Raw genomic sequence first — 21,224 nt, 5'->3', positions numbered from 1 at the left:
GTCTCCTCAGTTCTGGCCACTAACTACACTGGCTTGTCAGAAGAAAGCAGTAGCAAGCAGACGCACTGGTGTTCTATTTCCATATCCACCCCCCTCCCCACACACAGAGCAAGAAATTAAGCAACTAACAATGCAATCCTACACAAAGCTACGCCAGTCTAATATCGGTGGGTTTAGATTGGATCAACTCTGTACAGGAGTGCACTGTAGGAATCTCTTCAAACTACAACACGAGAAACATAACCAGTTCTTGGTGGAGCAAGGTAACATGTTTATTTAAGACGTTCATAACAATCAAAAGCTTTTAGAGAAGAAAATATGATGCTTTCTCAGCATCCCATGATGGCTCGGCTCTCAAACAGCTAAGAACAAGGTAGTTATGCTCACAAATTCCTCTCTAATGCAGGAAGGCATTAAGGATGCAAGGGATTTCACCTGCAGGCTCTGGAAGTGAGCATGAATCAGCATGGACATGCTATCTGGAGGGAGAAACTCGACAGTTTGCATAAAGTGCACCTCTCTGACATGGACTGCTAAAAGAAAAACTGGCAGTGGGGATCACTCTGTATGCCTAGTTGGCTTCCCCAATGGTGTAGTATGGTCTCTCCGCAAGTAATGGGCAATCTAAGAGAGTATTTTCATAATGGGGATCAAAAAGTGCAGAATGGCAAGCCAACAACACTGCTTCAATGCCAGCAATGCTAAGAAATGTTGGCATTTTCCAATTGTGCAGATCTTGTAGAAGTCTACCACCTAGCAAAAGTATAGTGACAGGTTATGATACGGATCTTTTGCACACAGCACCAAGTGATGGGGTGTATAAACATGACTATGGGAAGATTCATACATAATGCAACCCACAGTTTGTTATGGGAATAAGTCTGAGGAGTCCTTGAAATCACATCTCCCCACCTCCTGCCCTATCTCTTTATGCACAGCTAAAATATTTATTAATTAATGCCCTGGATGGCCCAGGCTAGCCTCGTCAGATCTCAGAAGCTAAGCAGGGTCAGCCCTGGTTAGTACTTGGAAGGGAGACCACCAGGGAAGCCCAAGGCTACTATGTAGAGGAAGGTACTGGCAAACCATCTCTTTTAGTCTCTTGCTTTGAAAATCGTACTGGGTTGCCACAAGTTGGATGCGACTTGACCGCACTTTACACACACACTGATGTGTTTTGGAGCCAGGGTGGTGTAATGGTTAAGAGCGGTGGACTCTCATCTCAAGAACCAGGTTTGATTCCCCACTCCTCCACATGAAGCCTGCTGGGTGACCTTGGGCCAGTCACAGTTCTCTCATAACTCTCTTAACCCATGCAGAGGCAGGCAATGGCAAATCACCTCTGAACATCTCTCGCCTTGAAAACTCCACGGGGTCGCCATAAGTCGGCTGCGATTTGACAGCACTTCACACACACAAAATATTAAACATTTTAATGACAAGTACTCTATGAATCTTCTCTACCCTCCAAACCAGAATTAAACTATAGTTTGGAGGGCACAACACAAAATCATAATTTGCCAGTCACAACTCATAGTAGTATATGAATATTCAAGAAATAACATATGAACCAGTCTGTATTTCCTTGAAGATGAGGAGATATAGCAGAAAGCAGAGAAAGAAGAATAAAGGCAGGGTGAAGCAGACTTTTCATATTAGAAAGGCTGGCATCTACATTCTTATCCAATGCCACTGTGTTTCTGCATATCCATGATACATCTGGCCTGTTCACAAGGCAGTGTTAATCAAGGATTGTATTACAATTTCCCCCACCACCATACTTTTATTACTTTTTCAGATATGCCTTACTACAAACTGGGAAATAAAAGAATTATCACAGCAGTCACGCATAGAAGTATGCAAGATACAGTCAAGATTCTACAAGAACCTCCTGGGCAAGGGCCTTTTTGGCTCTGGTCCCAGCTTGGTGGAACGCTCTGTCAAATGAGACCCGGGCCTTGCGGGACCTGAAGCAATTCCACAAGGCCTGTAAGACTGAGATGTTCTGCCAGGCCTACGGTTGAGGACAGCAATGCTTTCCATCTTGCTGGTCTCCCTCACCTTTGTTTTTATTATTTACCTATCATATTTATGTAGTCCCCATCCCTTCCCTTGCTGAGGGCATTTATTGTTTTTCTCTTACTTCTCCCTCTGAATGGGTTCCCACTATTGTTTATTGTGACATGGTCTTAGGGTGCCCTGGAAATTTTTAAAGAGATACTGTAGTTTTAAATTGTAAATTGTTGGGTTTTAAACTGTGCTGGAATGTTATAAGCCGCTCTGAGCCTGACTGAAACTTGTGAAAGGGCAGAATACAAGCCAAACAAACAAACAAATAAATACATAAATGCAAGTCAGTAATTTAGCAGGCTACAGGGAAATGCAATAGAAACAAAGGGAGAACTTAACACAGAATTATAGTGGACCTCCTGCCCCTGCTGCGCCCTTCCACCAGAAACGGCAATTTTTTTTTTAAACTGTGTTGTGGAGCACTATGAAGACAAGACTCCTAGTATGGTACCCTGTGCGCACAGCTAGAGGGGTTTATAAGGTATGGTGGCTGTCTGGTTCTGCCACAATTGCACAATGCTGATGGAAAGTTACAATTAAAATTGCTCCTACTGAATAAATGACAGCGTTAATGCTTCATTGTTCTCTTGTGTTCAACATAAGGAATGATTTACTTGTCATTTTTAGCATAATAGCTTAGCAACAAAACCAGATGCAGTGTGAATGTAAAGCCTTGTGATCATTTTATTGTTTTCTGGAGCCTAAAGATATTTAGCCTCCTGTACAATGTTGTCAGACTTCCTCTTAAACTGACACACCTGGCTTACATGAAAGTTGGTCATGTCCCCAGACAGCAATGTGCCTCCTGCAATGTTCACCTACTTATCCAAGACTCCATTATCCTGAAGGGTTTCGGATCTCTCTGAATGAACAAGGGAGCAATGCGTGGCGCACACCACTGTCAGGGGACGTGGCCGACTTTCCGTTAACCAGGAGGCAGGGGGTTAACAAAGGGTTCAATAAATAGGCATTAACAAACAGCTAGCTTACATCATTTCCTTCATGCCCAGTATTATATACTTCAATATACTAATGTTTTGTGCAACAATTAAAACTTAAGTCATAAGGAGGAAAGATTGCTAAAGAAAGGCACATGGCATTTGCAAAGAAACTACTGTTGTGCAATTCTGCTCTACTGGGTTATATTTAGCCTTCATAAATTGTTTTGTCTTTTGCTGAATCTCCCTGTGGGGATTCAAGTAAACTGGTAGAATGCAAAACGGAAAAAGCTCTTTATTTTTCCCTTTGTCTTTGTTTAAGCCACAGCCACACAAGATTGCACTTCAGGAAGACCCACAAGGTTTCTTCCCCATGCCACCTTGATCAAATGTAGCTCAAGTTTTGGATCATTGCTGTTGCTGAACCGAACAATAACCTAAGAATCTTCTCTATAAGGATGAAGATGACAGTATGCAACACGCACTAACAGCAGAGATGAAATGTCAAGGAGCTTTGAACCACTGTTTCAAGAGGTCTAAGGAAGGCCAGCCATATTTTATCCTTGCATTAATACAATGAAAAAAAGTTTCTTCCAGGCTTTATAGTGTTTTCTATAGTGTCTGGAGCGGTGGACTTTAATCTGGAGAACTGGGTTTGATTCCCCATTCCTCCACATGAGCGGAGGATGCTAATCTGCTGAACTGGATTTGTTTCCCTACTCCTACCCATGAAGCCAGCTGGGTGATCTTGGGCAAGTCACTCTCTCTCAGCCCCACCTACCTCACAGGGTGTCTGTTGTGGGGAGGGGAAGGGAAGGTGATTGTAAGCCGGTTTGAGTCTCCCTTAAGTGGAAGAGAAAGTTGGCATATAAAAACCAACTCTTCTTCTTCTTATCGTACCCCCTCACATAATGAGTCCTGATGCTACAACAAGTGCAATGTTGACATTCACATTCTGAGATCCAGTCTTGATCTACCTGAAGGAGAGCCAGCTTCAGCTTCATTCAAGAAGGAGAAAAGAACCATAATATCTTAAGCCATCCTAATAAGGAAAATTAAACCAGTATAACATGGCAAGGGACAAGCAGTAACCCCAAATTTTGTATTTACAAACTTCATGTTCTGTTTGATATGGTCTTGTTTTTATTAAACATAGCCTGCTCTATAAACAGATAGGTAACTAACTTTCTAAACAAGTACTGTTTACTCTGATACAGGAAAGTACTCCAGACAAGAATGACTGAAAGAAAGATCCTGATTTTTTTATTATGCGTTTGTCAGCCTAGTTGGCCAACTATAGTCTACAGAGGGCTGGGGAAATCACATTAACAGTCCCATATGGATTAAGACCTGTGACAGATAAGACAGCTGGTTCCTATTTCCCTTGTCTCCCATGTGAACAGCATGGGACCACTATCAAATAACTTGGCCAAAAGCTTCTGATGCACTAAAGTTTCATTCCATTGCCTAGTTTGAAGGTGAATAGCATTGCAGTCTGGTGATACAGTTTCTAATTATTGCTCATGCTAGCAAACGTTACAGTTTCATAGCACTTGAGACTCCATGTGGCCATCACCAAGTTCGACAATATCAAAATGTGGTTTTTAAAGCCAACAGAAACTGCCAAGCCATCAAAATGTTCAACATTAAACATCTGGCTGAAATGAAACTGTTCTGGTCAAGTAGCAACAGCAGGGGTGTTCAAGATGGCAGCCTGAAGTTCAAACAGAGCACCCAAACATCCTGAAGATGCCCTGTCTCTATAGGGCACAGTATTTTTAAAGACAGACAGAAAATCTTCAGTTTATCGTTCAGCAGGAAACATGAAAATATGAGCCAATAATTTGGTTCAATTGCAATCATTTAAACTAAGAAAACTGAACAAGTTCCAACTCTTTCTAAGTGAACAAAATTGAGTCTTATTGTAGAGATAACACAACTTCCAAACCACTACTGCTTTGGAAACCTACTGACTGAAAACTTTTTATACTTCAGTGTTCTTTTACACCGGGGGGCCACACTTATGCACATGCTCATCATTAACAAGAGTCAATTAAAATATACATGGCTGCTGGATACATGGCCGCTAAAATGCTACATCAATTCTTCCTATGATTTTAAATGTTGCCATTCACTCAGAGAAACATACCATGTTGTCTCAAAACTAGTATGGAATTTGGATTTGTTTTCCAGAAAAAAATGTGTGATGCTTGTTGGATTTGACCATGGATCTGTTTGTCTAGTATCCTACTTCCAACAACAGCGAGCCAGAGAAATCCCATGAAGGCAACAGCCTTCCCTGATTGATTCTCCCCTTCCTCAATAGCGGCATTTAGTGGCCCACTGCTTCTGATAGCAAAGTAGCTACCAGACCACGCACAGTCGAAGAAGAGATTTCTAAATAGGGGACCCTCCTAGATATGCAGAAAAATGTGACCTTGTAAATTAACCAAGAGGAAAAAAACAAAAATAAAATGGCTTGATGAGAACTAATATTCTCAGGAAAAACAGAATCTTGAGAAGAAGTTCAAGGCAAAGGGAGAAACAGAATTGATCTGTTCAAGACAATGAGAGCTTAGAGAATCCTGACGCTTCCAAATTGTCCCTGTCCCATGAATCCTTGGGGGGGGGGGGCGCTTGTCATGTCTAACAGGCATTGACAGAAGTATCATCTCTGAATTTGAGAATATAATTACCAGCATCACAACCCTTTTGTATAGAGTTATGGGGCACTCACATTTGGAATATTAAACACCGGCTACTACTCCATCAGCATATATGTGGTTAGGATTGCTGTACCAGATATTTAACTGTGCGTTTTCAGTGAACCCCATTAGCTATTTTGTTGCCCACTAGCCCAGTTTAGAGAGATCCTTTTGGATCCTCACCATCCTAATTTGTGTATCCTGCAAGCTGGGTTACATCCCTGCTCCCCCTTGCCTCCAGATTGTTTATGAATACTACATACCACTCAGTACAGAACCTAGGGACCCCTTACTGCTTAACTCCTTGCATTCACTTTGTAGCCTTTGGTGAAAGACTTTGAAAGACAATGCGTTGTAGTAGTTAGAGTGTCAGGCCATGACCACAAAGCAGAGTTCAAAACCCCATTCTGCTATGAAGCTGACTGAATGATCCTGGGCCAGATGCTTTTTCTCAGCCTAAAGGGATTGTTGTAAAGGAAGGTAGCATGGTACGGGCCAATCTAGTCAGATCTCAGAAGCTCAGTAGGGAGACATTAGGATGGGAAACCACCAAGGAAGACTGTATAGACTGTATATACCTCTGTTTCTCGCTTGCCTTGAAAACCCCTTGCTGGGGTTGCCATAAGTCGGTTGCAACTTGACGGCACTTATGTATGTAAAGGGGTTGTTGTAAGAATAAAATGGGAAGAGGCAAGGTGGATGAGGCAAGCCTTTTCTTTGCAGATAACTGGTTAGCTACCTTCCAATCTTCAGTTACAAGCTGCAGTGTTTTGTTATTTCTTGCTGGGCCAAACCAAGGTTGATCAACAGCATTATGTTAACAGCAGCCAGATGATTCTGTTTCTAAGAGTCCTAACTGAGTCCTGATTGTAGAGGTTAGAGGTCTGGGCTGGGATCTGGGAGACCCAGGTTCAAATGTCCACTCTGCCATGGAAGCTTGCTGAGCGACCTTGGACCAGTTGTGCTCTCTCAGCCTAAGCTACCTCACAGGGTTGTTGTGAGGATAAAATGGAGAAAGAAATTATGATGTAAGCCACTGAAAAGTGGGGTATAAATATCTAAATTAATAAACAAGCAGTTCACGGACTGTACATTATTTGCTATTTTGTCCCCAAAATAGAGCAGTCCATAAGATTTGTTCTATGGAAGCTATGAAAATTAAACAGAAGCTACGTATTTAAAGGCAGTATAGCTCTAAGTATAAACTCAGATATATACTTATTTGGTTTTTTTTAATTAGATTTATACCCTGCCCATTCCTGGCCACAGCCAGGCTCAGGGCAGCTTACAATGATTCAATACAACAGCAAAAAATCATAAATAAAAATGTATAAGCATAAAAATCTACATCTACCAATCGTTTAAAACCTATCTAAGCAGACTGGAAGCAGATAGCACCCTAAGTTCCTCCCCGAACGTGGATTAAAAACCAATATTATATAACATTTACCATAAGAGGGAGATCAACAGGCCCTAGTAGGCAGTGATACCAGTGGAAATAGCAGGAAGTAGGTAGATGGGAGGAGTTTGAGGGAGGGCAACAAAATCAGCATGGGGGTGGGGAAGAAAGAGAGGCCAGTGGTTGTATAGCCATCACTGCCCTCATCCGTATGCCTGGTGGACCATCTCCATCTGACAAGCCCTGCTGTATACTGCCTTTAGATAGTTTCCATTAAATTATCAAAGTAATGTTCGTGGGAGATAGGTGTAACAAATGCTTTATGTAATCCTTGTTAAAAAGACATTTAGCTAGTGAATACTACCACATTTTATGTTTTCATAAATTAACCCTGCCTGGTGTACTTTTTGCAGTCACTGAACACTATTTTCATTTGGGGCAGGGGAAGAGAAAAAATGTCTATAATATCTCAACTCTTATTTTTCAAAACTCAACTCAAAAGCCTGAATAATTTTAGCCTTTCTTCATAGGAAAGTATGGTAAGTCATTGAACACTTTCATTGCCTTTTGCAGTTTTTTTTTTTTAAGATGGATGATTACAACTATACTATACTAACAGAATGGGATCCTCATCTTCAGCACTGAAGAAAGTGTGTACAAGCAATTTTTACTGCCCTCTCCTTTCCATATACTGTGAAAAATTTCATGGAACCCCTCACAGGCTTCCTGTGAGTATTGTGGCAGATACTTGGGGTGGGGGGATAAAAACTAATGACAAAGAACTAATGACAAAGAAATGTAACAGGATTGTAGCCTGCTTCAATTATTATTGTAGGTATCACCTTGTTTGTCTATACCTGGTAATTCCCCTTCCTGCATCGTGTATACCTTGTCTTAGGAAAGCTCATTGCTCAGATTGTGTTCTAATTCTGGAATCCCAGTCATATTTGCTCCCTGATTGCAATGTTTCATATTCTATAATCTGCTTCAGATCTCAGGGAGAAAGGCAGGCTTTATGTAAAGTAAGTAAATAAGGGGTCCCTTGATTTTTTTAGAGTGTAAAAAAATGAAAGAGCTGGAAAAAGAGGAGCCACACACAACCATTCACATTGCAGCTGAAAGCATGACATGTGATTAGGCAAGACGCGGAGGCACTCTCAGTACTTTGCACGTGACGGCTCCTCCCTGTTGCAAGCCGTTCTTGTACAGCAGCCATATGGATTGAACAAGCTGTTTTTCCAGTGTTCCCACAAACCATCAGCAATGCTTCAGGAAGGAGTGGAAATCATGTCAATGGCCAACTCATGAGCAGCTTGTAGTGAAAAACAGCTGCTAGACAAGTGTAAGTAGTCTTCAAATGAATTCTCTTTTGTGCAAAATGGTCCCCAGTTTTTATTTGGTTCTTGCCCTTGCTGGCTGAATTTTTGATTTGTTATGGGCCCAAAGGACAGCAGAAACAGAAAAGAACTGATGACCAGATTTCTGTCTTAACCCCCCCCCACATGCCATGAATGGTCTAGCGAAGCATGTGCCTTTGCTTCCCCCCACCCCCCAAAAATTTTTTTTCACAAACACAGCAGGCAATATGTGAGGCTCACATATGTATATTCAGTATTATTCACTATTATGATATGGGCAGGTCTTCATTCATAAACATGTGGACTGTATCACATGCTATATTCTATGGGCGCTGCAGGCTCAAGCTAAACATTTGGTCCTGCATTTAAAAATGATACAAAATGGAAGCAGTGCAGCAAATGCCTTAGAGCAGGGGTGTCAAAGATAAGGCTCCAGGGCCCCTTGAGAGCTCTTATCCGGCCTGTAAGCCAGCTGAGGCAGCCACCACCACCCGCTCTCAAACTGGGCTGGTAAGGCAAGGCCCGGCCCAACCAAGTGACATTTATGTCATATCCAGCCCTCGTAACAACTGAGTTCGACACCCCTGCCCTAGAGGGCAAGCTAAAAAATTCCAAATGACATCAATCAGTTGGATGGCTACACAAAAGGGCAACAATGAGACATGCAACACAAAAAGAGATTAAATGTCACCATATTAAAAAAAAAATGATCCAAAAGTTTAAGAGGGAAAAATGGCTAAGTAGGCAACAGTAATCCTGAGAAAAATTTATGGTAATTAACTGAACATGTCAAGAATGTCATGCTAAAGCACAAAAAGACAATGTCATTTTTATTTGTATTTCTGCGATAGAAGCATTGTTTCTAAGACTGTGAGAATGCTCTGCTCTGCAATATTAAGACATCATCAGAAGTACTGTGTTCAGTTCAGAGCAGGATGTCGGTTCAGGGAGATCATAGAATCATAGAGTTGGAAGGGACCACCAGGGTCATCTAGTGCAACCCCTTACACAATGCAGGAAATTCCAAACTACCTCCCACACCCCCAGTGACCCATGCTCCATGTCCAGAAGATGGCCAAGGTGCCCTCCCTCTCATGATCTGCCTAAGGTCATAGAACCAGCATTGCTGACAGATGGCCATCTAGCCTCTGCTTAAAAACCTCCAGGGAAGGAGAGCTTACCACCTCCCAAGGAAGCCTGTTCCACTGAGGAACCGCTCTAACTGTTAGAAAATTCTTCCTAATGTCTAGACGGAAACTCTTTTGATTTAATTTCAACCCATTGATTCTGGTCCAACCTTCTGGAGCAACAGAAAACAACTCGGCACCATTCTCTATATGATAGCCCTTCAAGCAGTTGAAGGTGGTTATCATATCACCTCTCAGTCTTCTCCTCTTCAGGCTAAACATATGCAAGCTCCTTCAACCTTTCCTCATAGGACTTGGTCTCCAGACCCCTCACCATCTTTGTTGCCCTCCTCTGGACATGTTCCAGATAGTTAGCAAATTTGAAAGGATTCAGAGGAAAGCTATGAGGAGAATAAAACATCTATGGAAACTCAAGTCATTGGTGGGAGGACTAAAGAAATGGGGCAGGTTTAGCACAGCTAAGAAGTAGAGGAAGCAGGTAGGTTAGTAGATGTCAGTCATATAGCACCTTACAAGAAAGGTGGGGAGGACAACCGTTCACCACATTTACCAGTAGGCAAGAAACTAAGCAGTGCATTTAAATGACAAGGAGATATAGGTTTTAGGACCAATGTATGTATGGGGGAAGGGCTATGGGCATCTCCTTCCAAGTCTATGAAAGCCATTAGAGATACACTTAAATATGAAACTTCCCTGAAGGAGCAAACATAAACAATATAAAGTTACAATTTGCATATAATATTCCTTTCAAGTGTTGAAGTTTTTTTTTTTTAATTGAGTACATTACCATTTTAAAATATGGTGTGCTGAAGACCATGCAGAGAGCTTCCTCTCATGCAACATTGGGGCTGCTGGGCCCCCTTTCCTACTGCACCCCCCCCCATCTGAAAAGCAGCTCCCGAAAAGTTCAGGGGCTCACCGGAGTAGCATTCATTGCAGTACAAGGAGAGAAGTTCAATTAGCACAGAGGTACTGGGTATTTCGGTGCCACATTTTGAAGAGGCCATTGGGATTTTAATGGAACAGAAATCTGTTATTTTGTGAAACCAACACCACCTGCCCAGGAGACACAATTAAGGAAAGCCCAAAACTTTACCCTTTCAGTGTCATAAGGAGCCCCATTGAAATCAGCAGGCTCCTGCTGACTTGGCCCTGGATCCAAGTCAGTGTTATCATGCAACTTCCACAGGTGAAATAATGAGCAGTCGTGAAAGTTCTGAGAAGTGCCAGTACCACAGCCTTAGAAAGGTAACAGACCCCAGGAAGTTAAAACTACTTACCTATAAGGTACATACACAAAAATCCTAAAAAGTCAGTAGAAGTCAACTCATTAACTACCATGAAAACTAAACACAAAAGACAAGTTGATTAAAACAAACAAACAAACAAACAGGTTTCTCACTTGTCCTCCTGCTGGTGGTCTTCCTGGTCGCTCAGTTCCTCATCATCTACCAGGTGACCAAAAGGCTCAGAAGAAATGGACACCATGTTGGAAAGAATGACTCTGCTGTCGCTGCTGGCTGTAAGCACCAATTGGTCATGGGAATGATTGTAACGGACATTCCAAACCCTAAAGAAAGTTTTTTTAAAAAATAAACTGTCAGTAGAGTCACTGAATCACTGCTTATAAGGTACAAATAAACATGTTACAAAGACTTCAGAATGCTAGGCCAGTTCGCAGAACAGTATGAACACAAAATGTTTCCACGAAAGGAAAAACAACAGCCAAATATAACAAAATATAACAAAACAAAACCTGAATTATGTTTTAACTTGCTAAATAAAATCCAAATTTTAAACATCCTTACCGTGAACCTTGTAAGAATCCATAACACAAAGAGAGGCTTAAAGCCATTAACCATGTTTGCAAATGTACGTGTCAAGTTAATACCAAATGTATTCGGGCTTTCTGTTATTCCAACCATCTAATAATAATCTGCTGCATATGTAAAGACTTTTCTGTGAAGTCTCAACTTCAAGACCTTTACTAAAGTAGCTTCAGAGTTCAGAATTATTCAGCCAGAGATGCTGCCACCCTAAAGCATATAAAACTGGAAGTACACTTTGTCCCTTGGCTGTACAGGCATCTTTCAACATCAGTCTTTACTGAACAGGTTCATTAATCTCTGTTGTAGAACACATTAAAGCTACTTTACAATATATGGAGAACACCATTCTGCAACACAAACCAGTATTTACTAGCTTTCAAATGTACAAGCAGGGTTAATAGCCGTACTCTTCCATTTTGGAAGGAAACAGAAATATCTACAGCTCTACCTGAACTTGTCTGAATGGCTTTCATACCTGGACTACTAGCAGTCAAACAGATAAACTAGTGGTTTTCCAACCATGGGCTGAGATCCTCAGGAGAGCCACAGAGCTCTCCTCTCCCCCCGCCCCAGCTCCGGGTTACTATAATTTGCAAAGGTTTGCTGCTAGTGCACGTCCATTGAAAGCAAGGTAGCCAACTCCTTCTGCCTCTTTGCACGTACACAGAGTAGCAGCACAAAGGTGAGGTCTCTTAGTGTTCCACGTTCTTTGCCAAGGCAGAGCTTTTCTGTCCTGGTACTTCCATTCACATCCTTGCAGTTAAGTGGGTACCATGCTGCTGCTCCTTCAGGGGGTTAAAAACACAAAGTTCCAGGTCTGGAAAGGTTGAAAGCCACCGTAATAAGCCCCTTTAATCAAATATATATTAACTTTACCAGTGGGAATGCTCTTCTAGTGTCTTCACTGGCTCACTGACATTTCTGGTGTCCCAAAATTTCACTTTGCAGTCATCTCCACAACTAGCCAGATAGTACTGTTTGTTGGGATTATAATCAAGGTCCCGTACCAGCTGTCCATGAGCACTTTCTATGCAATATATTTGGCTGTAGGCAGAGGGGGGGGGGGGAGAGATACAAAAGTAGCTACATAACAAAAACTAGCCATACTGCTAACAGAAAATATGTTTGCTTCAATTCAGGGCCATGTTCACTCACTGCATTTGCTTTGGTTCAAGCAAACACATTCCGGGTTCAATCCTTAAAATTACTTCAGTGTTACAATGGAGTCTCTGTCTTTAAGCAGCTGGATCACCGTTAGTAAACAGATTGTATTTGGGAAATTAAAGTGTATGAGCACCTTGTTATAATGTGGTTCTAGTTATCACCCCACCATCTCAAACCCCAATATTGTGCAAGCCACTATCACCATCATCACCACGCTCACTTCCATTAAGGATAAACACCTGCTTCACCACAAATGCAGATGGGAAACACCTGCCCGTTATGCACACTGGTGCTGTCACTGAGCAGCTATGTCAATGCCATGTAAGAGAACATGCAGGTGAGGAACTGGCGTTCCACTTGATTCAGTGCAGTTAATTCAGGGCACCATTTTGCTACAGTGGAGACCAGGCAGGTCAGATCCTGGCTACAGATGTCTCAATCTAGTATTGATTCAAGGTGAACATATTCTTTAGGACAAACTCTCACTTTCCTACTAGGTCAGGGGTGTCGAACTCATTTGTTATGAGGGCCGGATGTGACGTAAACGTCACTTCGTCAGGGTAAACCATGCCTTGCCAGCCCAGATCGGGACTGGGGGAGGTGGCTGCCTCGGCTGGCTCACAGGCCGGATAAGAGCTCTCGAGGGACCAGATCCGACCAGCGGGCTGTATGTTTGACACCCTTCTACTAAGTTAATTCTCCAGGCATCTGATATGACATTCAACACTAACTATACCACTTGTAGGCAATCTCAACCACTTCCAATAATAGATTGGTACATATCTGTCTCTCAGGAGAGATGCAGATATTACAAAGCAACATGTTTGCCACCACATGCAAATATGGTAGGAAGCCATTGCTGACCCTGTAATCTTCAGCATCCACAGGTTAAAGGATCAGGTAGTAGGTAATGTGAAAGACCTCTACCACAGTCCCTGAAGAGCTATTCTTATCTAAGCAGATAGTACTGATTTTTGACGGACCAAGGGTCTGATTAAGTATGAGGCAGCTTCATGTGTTTCTGATACATGTACTTTTAAGACACCTTGAGTCCCAAACATATACATATGCACACACTACTGTTTTACAAATGTAGGTGAAATATTCCAGGCACAATCAGAATATCAGCTTGAAATAGTAGTACTTGGATCCACATACAAAAAAGAAGCAGGAACGAGCTTCAAACTTTTTTTAAAAAAATGATGTTATAGACATGATGATCCCCATGCATGAGAATGACAGACCCCCAAACTATTTTTCTTTTATTTCTACTAGGAAGAATACCAAATTGGATTTTAAGGGACTTAAGAAACATTCCATCCAAGACGCATGGTCAGTTGTCTCTGCAGCCAACTTTCTATGTCACTTACAAGTACTGTATTCCTAAATATTTACATCTGATAGTATTTTTTTTAAAATAGTTTTATTGTTAGAAAATACAAAGAAAAACAGATCACAATTAAACATGAAAAAGACAATACATAAATTACATAGACCAAGGAAAAAACTAGAAACAAGACAATAAAGACCAAAGAGAGAAGCCCTGCATGAACTTCATTTGCTAACCCCAATGGGTTAGCAATACATTCAATTAAATTTTCTGCTCATTAAGTCATAAAATATTGGTTTACCTAATTAAATTACTTATATTACAGTTAGAGGTTTTCCCGAAATAAATTAACAAATTACCCCACACCTTATTGAATTCTTTCTTCACCTTACAGCCTTGAATTACTCTGATATTAGAAATATTATTTTCCAAAATCATAAAATTATTTTCTGTCGCCACCTGTCCAACGTAATATTTTCTGCCATTTTCCAATTTGCAGCAATCACCAACCTCGCTGCTATAATAAAAAAACTTACTAATGTTTTCTGTATACAATTCCCATTTTCATTCAAAAATAGATTCAAAAGAGCAATCTGCAATGTGGATTCTATTTTTTCTTTGGTAATCACCTCAATTTCCTTAAAAATTTCTTTCCAAAATTTTTGTATAACTGGACAGTCCCACCACATATGAATAAATGTACCAATATCCCCACATCCTCTCCAACAATTCCTATCTACTTCCTTATTTATACAATGTAATTTTTGTGGGGTAAAGTACCATTTCTGAAATACTTTTATGCCATGTTCCTGAATTTTCATAGATATCGATTTAAGAGGGGGTCTTTTAAAAATTCCCTTCCACTCTCCCTCACTCAAATTCATTTGCAGCTCCCCTTCCCATATCTTCTTTAATGATGATGCAGTTTTATATTCCTGATCGATTAATATCTTGTATATTCTTAAAATCAATTTCTTTTCCTTTACATCAGTCTTATCAACTAGTTCCTCAAAGTCATTCAACGGCTTTTTCATTTGTTCTTGTATTTCCTTCTTACTCAAAAAAGAAGTTATTTGATATTTCCATAGCCCCTGACTTTGTTTAGGAAAGCCCATTAACTCCCCCTCTTCTTCTATGGTTTTCTTTATGTTTTTTAAAAACATCCTTTTATCAAGAGTCCTTTCAAATTCCCTTCCAAAACCTCTTAAGACCTAAAAATTTGGATGGAAGACAAAAGGTATTAAAGGGGAAGAAGTCGGATATAAATTCTTTTCCCATTTGTTCCAACATATAATCGGGCTACATAACGTAGACCAAGGAGTTGTATTTAAATTCTTCCCTCTTTTATTTTGAAGCAGCGCTTGAAGACCTACTTTCTCTAAATAATACAGATCCATATTTAATTTCTTTCTTTCTTTAGACAAAGAGACCAATGGAATAATATGTCTTAATTGATATGCTTTATAATATAATGTAATATTTGGTATACCCCAACCGCCTTGACCAGGTGCGCTATATCTTAAAAACTTGGAAGATCTTACATCTGATAGTATTAAACCTAATAATCCTATTGTAAATAGTGGCCAGCCCTGACCTGGATGGCCCAGGCTAGCCTGATCTCGTCAGATCTCAGAAGCTAAGCAGGGTCAGCCCTGGTTAGTATTTGGATGGGAGACCACCAAGGAATACCAGGGTAGCTGTGCAGAGGAAGGCACTGGCAAACCACCTCTGTTAGTCTCTTGCCATGAAAACCCCAAAAGGGGTCGCCATAAGTCGGCTGCGACTGGAAGGCACCTTACACACACACAAATAGTGGCCATAGGTAGAACTATAGGCCTTAAACTGCTACCTTTGAATAGAGATTATCATTCTGAACTAAGACACAGATTAAGAACATAAGAAAGGCCCTGCTGGATCAGATCAAGGCCCATCAAGTCCAGCAGTCTGTTCACACATTGGCCAACCAGGTGTCTCTAGGAAGCCACAAATAAGATGTCTGCAGCAGCACCATCCTGCTTTAGAAATGTCAAAAATCTGTGATCACAGTCATGCAGATTATGTATGTTGGTAGTAATACATTTAATTAGCATTAATTCCATTTTCCCCCCCAGCAAGATATGAAATGAGAGAGGTTTCTTCACTTTTCTGCAATATACAGGATCAAATACAACTGCAGAGTAAAGGAAAGGAGATCAAATAACAATAGGGAGATGTATCTGCCTTTTCTTCCCTTTCAGAGATACTGGCATAGGATGGGGCATAATGCAATTTCACAGGCGCTTGTGTGGAAACCAAGTCCAAGCTTGCATACTGCCAATGGAACTGTAGTAGCTGAGACATTTATCACCTCGTTTCCCACAACCCTCCTGCCTCTAGTAACCCTCTCTCTGAAAAAAGCAGCTTAATTCCTTGCACTACAAGATCATCCTCCCCTTTCCCCTCATTTCTGCTATGGAAAAGGGACAGCAATTCCACAGCAACAGCACCCCCTTTAGCTGAGTTGCTTGCTCTGTGATAGATGGGACTGAGAGCATACACCATTACTTCGCCGTTCATTAATGTCAGAGACACATAGCCAAATGTGATTTTCTTCACAAATAAGAATTCCTAGTTATTTAACCATCAGTAACCAGCCACAAAGTGTTGGATCTGCTGCACTAATGTCGGCATGAGGCCCCTTATGCCAGGCAAAGGTACCCGTTAGCAGAACAAATCCACGGGTGACAATGAAGTCTAGTTGTACAGAAAAGGTTACCAGAGATTTTGACATCATGATTCTCTGTACTGCACCCCTGCCTTTTGTTTAAGTAAAAGGTAAAGGTCCCCTCTGCAAGCACCGGGTCATTCCTGACTCATGGGGTGATATCACATCCCAACATTTACTAGGCAGACTTTGTTTACAGGGTGGTTTGCCATTTCCTTCCCCAGTCATCGTCCCTTTACCCCCAGCAAGCTGGGTACTCATTTTACTGACCTCGGAAGGATGGAAGGCTGAGTCAACCTTGAGCCGGCTTCCTGAAACCAACTTCCGTCAGGATCAAAGTCAGTTCATGAGCAGAGCTTGGACTGCAGTACTGCAGCTTAACACTCTGCGCCACGGGGCTCCTTTTGTTTAACGCTTCTGATATTGAAGTGTTCGGTTCTGTGAACCATGGTACTAGTGTAAGCTCCACCCACCACTATTAAGATTTTAAATACATGAATTGAATAATAGGGATACAGCTCAAACCACAAGATATGACTCAATTAAAGGTATTACACGCAAGTGAAACAAACTGCACTGTTCAGGAAACAAAGCTGGAAAGTTCTGAAAGGAATGAGGCTGTGGTTGAGTGTTTTCTGTTTCTGGTCCTTTTGTAAGAACAAAGACACTGAAGTCAAATTATGGCCACAATTAGCTCAAGAACAAACAGAAAAGTATTCTTTTTCCCTCTGTGACACATCTTTTGCACACTGGCAACAAAATTACAGGAGCCACCCACCCCTCCAAAAGGCTCATTTAAAAAATAATAATAAATTTTATCTATACCTTAGCACATGTTCAATGTAACTGGATTAGGGAAGAAAGAGATAGTGTTTGGGAAGAAGCAATGAGATAATGGAGAAGAAGAGGAGGTGATGTGAGAAGGGAGCATTGAACACATGAACACACATGAAGCTGCCTTATACTGAATCAGACCCTTGGTCCATTAAAATCAGTATTGTCTACTCAGACCAGCAGCGGCTCTTCAGGGTCTCAGGCTGAGGTCTTTCACATAATCTACTTGCCTAGTCCCTTTAACTGGAGATGCCGGGGATTGAACCTGGAACCTTCTGCATGCCAAGCAGATGCTCTACCATTGAGCCACGACCCCTCCCCATTCAACTCTGATACAGTTAATTAATATGATGCCAGTTCTAGTGCAGGCCCACAAAATTGCTCCCAACTACAAGCCTTGTGCCTCTTCTAATAAGCATGGCGGCTCCCATTCTCCCAGCCTTGGAGCTTCGGAGGAGAGTGGTGGGGCCAGCCATGAAGGTGTGCTGCGAAGGTGTTGCAAGTGCTTCGAAAACACACCATGACACAACTAAACCCCCTCAACCTATAGCTAAATTGGGAATCGGGGAAAGGGGATATGGAGACACTCTAAGTACCAAACCTCAGCAAAACACTGGGGATTTATTTATTTGTGTTATTTATACTCTGTTCTTCTCACTGGGACTCCAGGAAGATTACACAGAATACGTCAATACAGTTAATAGGATAGGGTATCCAATAAACAATGCAATAGGATTTGACTTCTAACCAGCCAGAAATCTGAAACAGAGGTGAAGCAAAGTATAAGACTGCGACTGAATTAAAGGAACTGTAGGGTCATGATAATCTTAGATTTTGCTTGGCTAACAAGCCAACCAAATTTTTAGATGCCTGGCTAAGTTTGCTGCCCAATTTTTTTAAAAATTGGCCCTGCCCTTTCAAAAAGAGAGTTCCCAATTCAGATAGCAGGACAGTGCAAGGAGTGAGAATCATGTGTAGAAGCTTAGAAGGAAACAAACGGGTTGTTTTTTGTTTGCCAGATGATGGCTTCAAAAAGCAAGAAGCCTCCATGTTTTACAACCATCCTCGGGCAAGCTAAACACAATGATTCCCCCCTTTCCATCCATTCTTGGAATTCTGACAGCATTCCAGTTGGGCCAGTTCAAGCAGGCAAGCTCTGGCAGCCCAAAGAGAGGTGGAAAGAGAGAGGATTCCTACCAGTTTCCTATCATTTACCAAAGAAGACCTTCTGTCTCCACACCTATCACAGTCCCAAGGATGGCCGGAAAGGGGAAGCCTGCTCTACCCCTTCTCAGCCTCCCACTTCCAATCATCATTGCTGCCATTTCCTACCCTCTCACACAATGGTGCTTCTTATCATTGTCCACGAGTCCCTCCTCCTTCCTTCCATATGCTTCAGCTCCTCTTCACCTCCTGCTTCTGCCCCGCCCTCTTCCTTCAGCCCTCCTGTGACTGTTTTCTCCTCATCCTCTCTGCTGATCCTTACTCATGTTTATTTGAAGTGGCTGGCAAGGGTGACATTATGGGGAAAGGGCAATTGCTCATGACTGGAAATGCCACTCACTTTTCTCACCTGCTGCTGTGCCCGGCCAGCCTCCCTTCCCACTACGCTATGACTACCTACCTCACTGGGTGGGGGAGGTGGTGGCAGCTTCTCCTCCTCCCCCACCCACCTGAACCATTTCTGACTCAATACTTCACCATCAACCTCTGAGCCCAGCTGGAACTGCCACTGCTGGGTCCAGAGCAGTTCCTGGAGTCCACTGCCATCAGCTCTGCAGAATCAAGGTAAGCGTGTTCTCTGCACATGTGCTATTTTTTGGCGGGGGGGGGGGAGGAAATTTAAAACCCCAATGTATTTTTTTTTACTATTTTAGATTTTTCTGCAAACCCCCAAGTTTGCAGGAAAATCTGTTTAGTGTTGCCCCAATCTGTAGATTTAGATATCTGCAGATGGGGGCCATTCTTCACTATTAGATATATAGACAGAAGAAGGAACAGATACCCCTTCCTTAATTTGAGATGCTTCAAAATCAGCCCGGAGCCTTCAGTTCCCAGTTTTCGTTTTCATATCCATTACAACTTCCAATTTAAGGACATTGTGTTTATTCTAGTGTTATACTGAATATATTTGGCATGATTCTGCAACACTAACATTAACTGAACAGAATGAGTTATTTCTGGTCACTGCTATTCTTCTGTTTACCAAGATCAGCTTGGGGTGTATAGATCTGTAGCCCATCATCTTCTCTGTGCAGAATGCCTGGGCGGGGGAGAGGGAATATCTGAAACCTACCCCAATGCTAACTTGGTTTTTGTGTGAGCAAGACACCCAAAACTTCAGAGAGAGCCGCCTGTTTTTAAATGTATTAAAATGGTTGAGGGAGGAAGGGGCAACAATGGATAGATTGCTTTGGTTTACAGAAAATCGAATGAATTTTAACAACAAAAAATACTGGTATGGAGGGGGGAAGTAAATTCATTTATCATGTTTATACACAAGCCACAATTCCCTTGGTAGTCACACAGTGTGATCTACAGTCTACTGAAACCACTCCTACCAAATTTAAAAAAGCTACTCTGCCTAATGCTTGAGATGGAAGGAAGAATGCTCCCCCTTGAACTTGCGCAAAGTCATGGGCCTTTACTTGTGATTTACCAATATTGATTTAGTAAACAGGACTAAACTCAGGTTTTGACAAATTTTTGCCAGAAAATATAATGGGAATGTTACAGAACTGCACAAAGTAATTTTTTTATATAGATATACAGGTTGAGTATCCTTTATACGAAATGCTTGGGACCAGAAGTGTTTCAGAATTGATTTTTTCAGATTTTGGAATATTTGTATATACATAATGAGATATCTTGGGGATGGAACCCAAGTCTAAACACAAAATATATTTATGTTTTATATACATCTTATACACATAGACTGAAGTTATTTTATACAGTATCTATAATAATTTTGTGCATGAAACAAAGTTTGTATACACTGAACCATCAGAAAGCAAAGATATCACTATCTCAGCCATCCATGTGGACAATCGATGGTTGTTTGGCATCCCCATCATTCCTGACTCTGAATTTATATTCTACCAATGATCAATTTTCCCTTGAGGACACTGAATAAACTGTCTGTATTGCACCTGCATTTTGACTGCGACCAGTCACATAAGGTCAGGTGGCGTCATATTGGCATCATGTTGGTGCTCAAAAAGTTTCAGATTTTGGATCATTTCAGATTTTGAGGTAAGGGATACTCAAACTGTATATATATTTAACATTTCCAAATTGAAGAAATCAGATTTTGGATATAAAAAGAGCTTAATTGGAAACAACAGAAGTATACCGTGACACCCATGAGCATGCTGTAGCCATAAAACTAAATTTAAAGTCACCTCCCCCTGTAAGGCAGCAGCAGTTATTACAAGACATCCGTCTTCTGAGGCTAGTGATAAATTACTGTGTGCTGAGGGGATAAGCTGTATCTTAAAAAAGCTTGCACAGACCTCTGTTGTCATGGCAACAGATGTGCACAACATCACTTCTCTGCTTATCAAAATCACAACTGGAGCAGGAAAAAACTCCCATGTTTTTTATATTAAAGCATCAGGTTGGTTGGCATTCAAACTGTTGATATGTTGGCGCCCCAGTACTTACCAAATAGGTGCCAAGCAGCCAGCTGTCAATAATTTGGAAACTTCTGGTATGTCATCTTAAGAGATGCTGTCAAAATCAAACA

The 21,224-nt window shown here is 41.4% G+C and overlaps 1 protein-coding gene across 1 annotated transcript in view; it reads right to left on the bottom strand.

Annotated features, from left to right (window-relative positions):
- Positions 1-21,224, bottom strand: part of EIPR1 (EARP complex and GARP complex interacting protein 1) — a 79,677-nt gene that overhangs the window by 886 nt on the left and 57,567 nt on the right. Inside the window, exons 7-8 of the mRNA XM_056856365.1 lie at positions 12,324-12,491; positions 11,021-11,188 (exon numbers count right to left, since the gene is read on the bottom strand). Of these exons, the coding sequence (XP_056712343.1) occupies positions 11,021-11,188; positions 12,324-12,491 (336 nt within the window). The remainder of the gene's footprint in view (positions 1-11,020; positions 11,189-12,323; positions 12,492-21,224) is intronic.

Source organism: Euleptes europaea, chromosome 10 (assembly GCF_029931775.1).
Source record: "Euleptes europaea isolate rEulEur1 chromosome 10, rEulEur1.hap1, whole genome shotgun sequence".
In the NCBI taxonomy this organism is placed as follows: Eukaryota; Metazoa; Chordata; class Lepidosauria; order Squamata; family Sphaerodactylidae; genus Euleptes; species Euleptes europaea.
The sequence above is the reverse complement of the archived record's forward strand: the minus strand, read 5'-3'. Positions and strand labels throughout refer to the sequence as shown.